Genomic DNA, 9,367 nt, shown 5'->3' on the forward strand with positions numbered 1-9,367 from the left:
CGGCCTTGCGGGCTCCGGACCCGACCCGAGAAGGGCGGTTTGGGGTCAGGATGGAGGACGGGAGCGCTGAACCCTGTCTGAAACGTCCCGAGGGAGGTGGATGCCACTGCGACAGGCGAACCTGCTGCTGCGGGTCCGGCTTATGGGGGGAGGAAGGGATGGGGGGGACGGACGGACAATACGACACACAATGGGATTGCTTCGATATTTTAGTATTTATCTAACCTATTCCTATTAGATTGTAATAAAAAGGAGGCAACGCCGCTAGAAAGACCACCGGGCGATGCAGGCGGGGTGCCGCTCACACCAGGCAAAGTCCTGCCTCAGACCCCTTTCCTGAGCCAGGCGACTAAGGTCGCCTCTGCCTTCCCCGGACATTTCACCCCTTCTCCTGCAATCGAGGAAACCCCCCTCCGAACGGTTTTCCAGGGAATTCTGCAGGAAGCACGTCCGCGAAGAACGAGACGGCCGCTTGGCCGCCCCCCTCCCCTCATTAAATAGCAATATTTCAGGCTTCCCCGTACCCAATAATCGCTCCAACTGTCACTGCAAGATCCGCATCCGGTTCTCCGGCAAACCGCTCCCCAGACATCCTCGGACGGCTGCAGCCAGGTGTTGCGAGCGCTGGGGCTGCCGCTGCACCGGCCGGCGGTCCCCGGGGAGCGGGAGAAAGCCACAGCATCGCCCCCCAGAATATCCTGCACTGAGCCGCTCTAAAAGGAGCCCGAGTCACAAAGGGGGAAGTGGGGAAGGGAGCAGTAAGCAGGTACCATCAGGAAGGAGCAGTCCAGAGCGGGCAGGTGCTGCCTTTTCTCTCTCCTCGGAGGTTTTCTTCCGTCTGCTGGGGGAGGAGGAACTCGAGCAGGGCACTGCCGAGGGACCCCGCAACTCACCGCAATGTCGCGGTGCTTCTCCACTCGGATCCCGGCCTTCAGCTGCGCCGGGGATCGGAGGGGACGAGCCGGTCCCTCGCCTCCCGGGGCCGGGCAGTGGAGCGCTGGAGGAGATTGATTTTTATATGCTTATATTGCTCCTCGGCCCCCAGAAGCCAGAAAGCACTGTAACGCCCCTTCTCAACCTGAGACTTTGTCGCTAACGTTTATGTTAGCGACTACAAACGCGTTAAGTCACTGAGGTCCCACTTATGCTCGGAGATCCTGCTGGACACGGCCGCACTAGGACTCACCCCTGCTCCCGGCTGCAGCTCAGCGGCCGGTTGCTTTGACTTGCTCTCCAGGACCCCTATATATTTTGCACCACCTTCAAACCGCGGTTTTACGTTGCTTTCTCTTCTTCCCCAGACCGTGCTGGGGGTTTGTTTGAAAGGTTTACGGGGGGAGGGAACCCCCCCTATTTAGGGGTTCTCTCCTATCAGCCAGAATTTGCAGGCATTGCTTCAAAATATGTTATATAAACCTTAAGCACGCTCCACACAGCAGTGAACTCCCGTTTTCTAGTTCCTGCGATCGGATATGGCAGAACAGTAAAATCGAAACCTCCATTCCCTCTCTTAGAAAAAAAAATAATGAAATCAGCACATATTTGGTTGATGGTTTCCTCCCGGCCTGTTTATTTAATCTGACTGTATGATAGATGGCATCAGATAGTGGCTTTGTACACATTAGGCCATTCTGGATTCCTCTTTTTTTTTTTAATGGATCAACAAACTCAGCCGGGAAAAGCTGGATAAATACAGTGCCGCCCCTTTAAATGAGTGGAGATGTTTTTGAGATGTATTACTATATTAGGTGACATGGAACTTTGCATCTCTCATACCATCACTGCAATGTTGGCCAATAGAAAGCTAAAGTCACCCAAAAACTGCCTAGTCCCTCCTTCCCTTCCCTTATGGTCTGGTCCTACCTGCCTCCAGTGCACAAATCAAGGCTACTCGCTAGAATGCTATGTGCCCCCTCCGTGAGCCCACGCTCCACCACTGCTCCAGGTTGGCTGCTTCTCAACTCCCTTTCCATGACCCTGAGCTCCGGCCGCTGCCCCGCTTTCCTCCACAATGTTTCCTAGCCCTGTGACAACGACGCCCTTCTCGGTCAAGGATATTTTGAACCTGGAACAGCATCAGAGCGGCCTGGCCTCCATGGAGCTCTCCTCGCTGGCCTCCCCATCCTGCATGCTGGCCACCTTCAAGCAAGAGGCGTTCGGTGCCGAACCTCCGACCCTACCCGGCCCGCGGGAGGATCTGCCCGAGGCAGCCAAAACCACCTTCCCCGGCTCCTACTACGTTAAGAGCTACGTGGAGATGGACTCAGCCAAAGAGGCCAAGGCGGATAAGAAAGGTAAAGAACATCGGTGCTGCCCGAGCTGAGAGAGAGGGAGGAGGGGGGGAAGGGGATCCCCAGCCTGGAGCTACCGGGGACAGAGCGAGGCTGCGGGAGGGAGGAAGAGCATCTTCATCCCCCCCGCAGGCCCGTGGTGCAGGAGCGGGCAGAGCCACCGCGGGCAGCGGCCCCCGACCCGGCACAGAGGCCTCTACCATGGTCCCCGACCGCGGCTGTGGCCGGGGCCGCTGCCATGCCGGCTGCCCGACGGGCTGGGCAAGGCTGCAGGATGATACGTGAGGCCTCGAGTCCAGAAATTAGGCGACAAATCTATTTCCTAAATCGCTCTGCTAACTACGCCCGTGGGTCAGGGTGGGATTCAGTACAAAGACCAACCGCGATAAACCCAGGCTGTGGCAGAGGCAGTTGCAACTAAAATCAGTGCACGGAGCATCCTTTTCAAACAAACAATCAGAGACCGAGGGAAAATTGCTAAAGAGATACTTAAAGAGTGCGACAAGGCCGGTGGCCGGGGCGGCCTGCGGGGCCGAGGCACAGCGAGGCCGGCAATTGCTGAGAAAGACCCGGGGCTCAGTCGTGGTGTAGGCTTTTTACTGAACGTTGCTTTGTGTTTTTTCTGCACGTTTCCCCCCCTTCTCCTTTTTCCTTTGCCCTTTTATTTTCCTGCAGAACTGTGTTCCCTGCACAAGAGCCTGGAGCAGGAGAAGAGAGACCTGGAAGATCCCGAGCGCCCCAGACAGAGGAAAAGGAGGAAACCTCGCGTCCTCTTTTCTCAAGCCCAAGTCTACGAACTGGAGAGAAGGTTCAAGCAGCAGAAATACCTCTCGGCTCCCGAGAGAGACCATCTAGCGAACGTCCTAAAGCTCACCTCCACCCAGGTGAAAATCTGGTTCCAGAACCGAAGGTATAAATGCAAAAGGCAGAGACAGGATCAGACCCTCGAAATGGTGGGCATCCCTCCCCCCCGGCGGATAGCGGTGCCGGTGCTGGTCCGCGATGGGAAGCCCTGCCTGGGAGAGTCTTCTCCCTACAGTTCGCCGTACAATGTCAGCATTAACCCCTATAGCTACAACGCCTACCCCGCGTACACCAACTACAACAGCCCCGCCTGCAACGCCAACTACAACTGCAACTACCCGTCCATGCAGACCATGCAGCCCTCGGCGGCCGGCAACAACTTCATGAACTTCAGCGTAGGGGACTTGAATTCCGTGCAGACACCCATCCCGCAGGGGAACGCGGGGATCTCCACGTTACACGGGATCAGAGCCTGGTAGAGCCGCCCCTGCCCCGCTCACCTCCGTGGACCACAGCCACCGGCGAGACCCCGGCGCCGGTGATGAAGGGGCCCCGGCCGCGCCTGCGAGCCGGTCTCGGGACATATCCAGGCTACGGGGGGTGAGGACAGTTCAATGCAGCATCCCGGCGGAGGTCACTAGCCTGGCGGCCATTTCTACGGGGAGGGGGTCTCCAGTATTTCGTGCGATGGCTGCGCGGCCGGCGGGAACAGAGCGGGGAGCCTCCCGCAGCTCCCGGATCCCTCTTCCACCGGTTCTCCCCGGTAATTCCCCTCCTTCCTTCCTCTAAAGCAGCCGGGCGTTTCGCTTGACTTGGTCCCAACAGCAGCTACCCAAGCCCTGCAACTTTTATAAATTTTTACTCTATATTAATTATTATTGAGATCCACATTTAATTTTTGCACTTCCCGTCCGGTCCCCGCTGTCTGTCAGTTCAGCATCCCGCCAAGCCCCCAGGTCTCCACTCGCGGCGCCTCTCACGCCGACGCCGACGCCAACATCGGCCTCGCCCCGGTACCGGGCCGGGAGAGGGGCCGGCGGCTGCTCCAGCCAGCGCTCGGGGGAGGACAGACCCCCCTACACACACCCCGGCCGAGAATACAGACATTGCGACCTGCCAGGTCCCCGTAGGGTTATGCACTAAACCGTGAGTTAGTATTGAAATGCACTGTCCGCCCCTTGCCCCACCGCCCGTTCGTACGTGTTTTCCTTTGCTGTACTAGCTGATGGAGATCAGCGAGTTGTCATTAAAGAGAGTGGCTTAACCTTACGCGTCCCTGGCGTTCCTTGCACGGCCCGGTCCACCCGGTCCTCCCCAGCATCCCCCGGTTACGACCGCCCTTCCCGAGGGCTCTCACCGGTCCGCTCCGGGCCCCTTGGCCTGCCTGTCCCCCACCGCTTTGTGTAGCTCTCCCGTAATTTCAAACAATTCGCTTTTTGAAGCCTGCAAACGCTGCTTGTATTTTAACGTATTAAAAAAATACAATTTAAAGCCGCTTTTTGAGCTCACAGCCAGGGCAGCCCCGCAATGCCCCAGGCCGTGTCCCGGTCGCTCCGAGTCCCCGGGAGCGAGAGGCTGGTTTTTTCCCTGCACAGAAGAGCGATGCAAGGGAGGATCATAACACCCCACAGCCGAGGGGATCGGGCTCTGCCGGAGTGGAGCCGCGCACAGCCCATCTACGGGAGGTTGCCACAGCCCCTCCGCACTCTGTGCCTACCAGGGAGAGGAGAAAGGGCCCCTCCGCGTGCCCCGGCAGCGAGCGGGGCTCCCACTGCCCGGTTCCCTGCCTCTCCTCGCCCTCAGCTCCAGCCTCCCGGCCGCTTTTACAGTAGTCGCTATCAAATGTCAATTATTGGGAGTGAGAAACAACAAACATTGTAATTCAGCGCAGTCAAAACATCCTCTGAGTGTCTGAGATTGTCCGGCCCAGTGACAAGGCGATTAAGGGAACCTGCAACCTCTCCTGCTTCGGCCATATCGGTCCCATCAGTAAACAGGGATGGAGACAGGGTGGCTGTGGCCCTGGGACATAGGATGAAAGGCTGCCGGTGAATGGAAGCTGCTTGCAGCCTCTATCCCTCCTTCCCAAGGGGACCAACCTCACACACGGCCCAAGGTAGGATTGCATAGATAAGAAGCTCCAACCTCTTCCCTATCCCTGCAAATGGAAGAGGACCCCTTGGGTGCTGCTCACAAAGCCCCTAATGCGGGGTGGGGCATGGAAGGACACAGAGACCAGCAGATGCTAGAGAGACAGCAGGTTAGCCAGAAAATACTCTGCTCTAAGAGGGTCTGAGAGCCCCACACAAAGATTAGGGGAGAGGGCAGGTAAAAGATGGGTTTAAACTCTGCCACTGTTGGATGCAGTTTTGTGCTTTAGTTGGCCTGATCTATAAAAAGGGGACAGTGCTGCCACACTGCTCCGTGACACTGGTGTCACAGGCAGATGGATACTGGCACTGTAGAGTTTGGCACAGTCACAGGGAGCCCTCGGGCAGGACAGTCCTGAGTTAACATGAGGGAAAGCATTAAAATTAGCTAAAACTTGAACCCCTACTTGTAGAAACTGGCTCTGAGTAGGGCTTTTTATTAGGTGGTCTACCAAGATGGACTGCACTGAGATCAGGAAAAGCCACAGCATAAAGTAACTCCACACATCAACATAGCACCCCTCTCCACATACTCAAAACATCCTTTCCCTTCCTCAGATCTCTTAGCTTCTTCAAATCTGTTTATTTCCCTCCTATATCTCAGAGCTACAGCTATCAAGGAATCCAGCTGTCCAGTGGGATTCAACCTGCTGCTGTTGCTTTCCAGAGGTTGTTCCGGGACCTGGGGTTTGGGTCCAAACCCCAGGACTGGACTGTGCTCGTTCTCAATAGGGGTAGATGTAGTACAGCCCACACTGCTGCTCTCATGTTCCCCTCCGCCCCACACTTCACCATTCCTGCGGGAACTGCATCACGAGCAGATGCATGGTAGGATAAGACAGTGGCTTGGAACAGCAGCTGGAACCCTGGAGCCAGTTCAGAAAGCGATTTGGACAGAGGACACAACCGCAGCTGGCTGAGGCTGAGCGGTACCACAGCCCAGCTCTGGCAGAGGCTCCAGCAGCCCAGAGCCAGGCACGGCCTTTAAACCTTTCATTAGCTGGATTAAGGGGAAGTGCAAGAGCATGTATGGTAGGAATTAACCCCCAGCACACTGATTTTGGCCAAGGGGGCTCACATGCACAGACACCCCATTGTTACGAGTCCTCCCTTCTGCAGCCCCACAGCAAGAACAGCCTCTGCAGCCAGGACAGCCACAGGGTCAGGCGGCGGTAAAAGGTCTTCCTGGGACTTCTGACGGCACCCAGGCTGCTGGCACACACCACGGCATGCTGATGTGCTTCCTGCACCCAGCCCTCTCCAAGGGAAAATTCAATGCAACAATCCCGACACATTTCTCTGCCTGAGCCCGAAGTGCTTCACATCTACAGAGCAGTATGAAAAACCTTGTGCTTGGGAAGCACTATTCCGGAGGAAAATACAGCATACTGGCACTTCCGCAAGGGAACCCGAAATCAGACGTCCTCTCAGTGTTTGGGGGCATGCTAAGGAGTGTAGGAAAGACTTTCTAATATGATTTGCACTTGGATTTGATCTCAGTTGGCTCGTTTTGGATTGTGCAGCCTGGCATTGGTATCATTTCTCTGGCGTCAAATCAGCCTTTTTAGAAGTCAGTGCTCCGACTCCACCTACAGGTAAGAGGGCAAGTGCAGCTCAGCACCACTTGTCTTCTTGAGACAAGCTGCACATGGTAGGGTTATACAGACTTCTTGGAATTCACACAATTTGTACAGGAACAAGTTGTCAGCTGTAAGGGACTGATACCAAATCCCTCGCCTTTAGCAGTGTTGTAGGAACTGAAGTAATTGTTTTTCCTAAATAACACCCCTGCAGTTCCTAAAGTGCATCTGTGGCCAGAATTCTATTTCTTAATTCAAGGAATTTTCACATAGAAAGTTATTCTCTGGAATCAGAAAGCAAGGAGATACGGTCCTGGAAGGAATTAGCTAAATGTTTCAATGTTCCCGAGAAGCCCAGCAGGAAAACAACAGATCAACAACTCTTTCCCTAATTCATCACTGGCAATGGTTTAGATCAGTATCAGCAGTAAGTGATTTCTTGTTAATAGGGATTATTAAGAAGAATCAACACCTTTAAAATGTTACTCCACGTTGTCTTCGAAGTGAAAAAGGGACAGGCTTTCAGCCTGGAGTCTGATTTTTCATTCCTGGGTGGTTAGATGTCGACTACAACACAAACTTAATGGTACATTTTACTGCAAAAAGAGAGGGAAGTCGAGGTTTCTCCTAAGAAAAGATCAGGCTCTGGCAATACATTTGTGAGAGTTAATCAATCAAGGTTTAGCAAAGTGACAGGGAGTGAGTTACTTGAAAAATCACTACCTGTCTCCTGCAAGCATTTTAAACCCTGCCACTCCAGGGATTCATCCAGTAAGAAAGACCCATTTAGCAACACAATCATCCTCAGAGCAGTCCATCGGACACAGGCCTTTCATAACCTCTCCCCAGTTAAAGTAGGTGTTTTTCCATCAGCTTTCCCTCTCTCAAAACAGCTTGCTTTATTATTCTAGTACAAACTCCAGTCCAGCCCCAGAGGTCTCATCCTTGCTGCTTCCTCCACTTCATGAGCAGTGCACTGAACACAACAGATTTTTCCTTCTAGGTACGAACAAGGATCTCAAATTCACCTCACTCCCCACTGCAGTAATTAGGAAACACAGAGCAAAAACACCAGCTGAACCAGGATACTGCTGCCATTCTAGCTACAGTGAAGGTTGTATTGCTGTGCCTTAGCTAATGGACTAATTTTAAAGCATCTCTACCATTTGTATTGCAGTACTGCACAGACTTACCCCAGACTGTGGCTTGAAATGGCTTCTAGAGCTGACTGAGTAAAAATAGGTGAGTTTCTCTGTCTTTGCAAAAAGGAGCTACTGGAACTGCAAATCATATGCAAGCTATGCCAATGGAGTCTGGGTGAATACACTAAGAGGCAGAATAAGACAGAAAATAAACTGTTTCCCAGAAACTGAACAAGGGGGAAAGCTGACAGAAGCCCAGCAAGAGAGATGAAAATGTAGCAAAGCAAAGCAGGGCATTTTAAAACCAGCTCCGTGTGCTGAGCAATCGATGTTCTGACTCCACCGAGACTGTAAAACATCTGTTAAGTTATTCCTGCTTAAAATAACTTTTTTTTGGTGTCAACAAAGCAGCATGGGTGAATGGTTATAACGCAGGTCTGTAAGGCAGGAGATCTGGGCACTATTCCCAGCTCTATTAGAGAGCAGCATCACATTTGCAATTGGGTCAGCACAGGCAGACCCTCACTCCTATACAACTGTAAGCAGGGGCCAGGCAAGTACAGGGCTTCATCGAGGCCATTTGCAGAGGTCACTCAATGCTCACTTAGTTTGATATGCTGAAAAAAATCAGTTGTCCAAAAGAAAAAGTAACTTGCCAAAGGGCAATGCTCTTGGTGGCCAAAATAATTTCAATTCAGGCTGGATAAAGCTAATTGGTCTTGGGGAGACTTTGGGGAGCTAAATTACTATTTCTGGAGATGGAGAGGCTGAAAGAGAAACAAGCATGAATGACACTACTGTACCGTGGGCAAGGTCAGGAGTTAACAGGCTCAAATAGGAAAAGAAAAGCAAGTTTGTCAAATTCTGTGAACTGCTCTAACTCCTATTCAGTAAGAAACATAACAATTTAGAACGGTAAAGTTTTAGCCCTAGAACCAACAAATCTGCTTGTTTAACAATTTATTAACTTCCACAGTTAAAAACACTCAGAAATGTTTTCTAGGTGTTCTATGTATTGGAAATAGGATTTGCTGCAGGAATATATCATCGTTTACTTTAGCACAGCAGACGTTTCCTAAATAGACTGCATTGTCTTCCAGCACAAGCTTTGAGTAAGTCACAGTACTGGCTCCTAGAAATTGCCCCCAGATCCCATTTTCCTGGCCGGGGTTTTTCTTGTACTCCTTACTATCTGTGAAAAATAAAAGCAGCTCTGAGAGCAGTCACTGCAGTCAGTGGAGGTGCAGCACACAGACATGGCCTGGCTGTCTTCAAGAGGAGCTGTTAACAAACAGGTCACAAAACCCCATCCAAACCCATTTCAGTCAAATAAAGAAGTTTCATGTATTTTTAAATGCAAAAAAAATAAAGTCCTGCTGCCTGGCTTGAGAACTCAGTTC

The 9,367-nt window shown here is 52.5% G+C and overlaps 1 protein-coding gene across 1 annotated transcript; it reads left to right on the forward strand.

Moving 5' to 3' along the window:
- The first annotated feature begins 1,705 nt into the window (after positions 1-1,705).
- NKX2-5 (NK2 homeobox 5) lies at positions 1,706-4,075 on the forward strand. Its single transcript, XM_061360332.1, has 2 exons — positions 1,706-2,294; positions 2,967-4,075. Exons 1-2 carry the CDS (start codon positions 2,012-2,014, stop codon positions 3,572-3,574), a joined length of 891 nt encoding a protein of 296 aa, XP_061216316.1. The 5' UTR covers positions 1,706-2,011; the 3' UTR covers positions 3,575-4,075.
- The last annotated feature ends 5,292 nt before the right edge of the window (positions 4,076-9,367 follow it).

Source organism: Neopsephotus bourkii, unplaced genomic scaffold (genome assembly GCF_033783945.1).
Source record: "Neopsephotus bourkii isolate Nb327-2 ecotype Australia unplaced genomic scaffold, CSIRO-AGI_Nbou_v1 NB_1016, whole genome shotgun sequence".
Taxonomy (NCBI): domain Eukaryota; kingdom Metazoa; phylum Chordata; class Aves; order Psittaciformes; family Psittacidae; genus Neopsephotus; species Neopsephotus bourkii.

Bases quoted from the DNA above. Each gene is read 5' to 3' on its own strand.
- NKX2-5 (XM_061360332.1), top strand. From the start codon at position 2,012: ATGTTTCCTAGCCCTGTGACAACGACGCCCTTCTCGGTCAAGGATATT. The intron at 2,295-2,966 runs GTAAAGAACATC...ATTTTCCTGCAG, and splicing joins GGCCAAGGCGGATAAGAAAG to AACTGTGTTCCCTGCACAAG.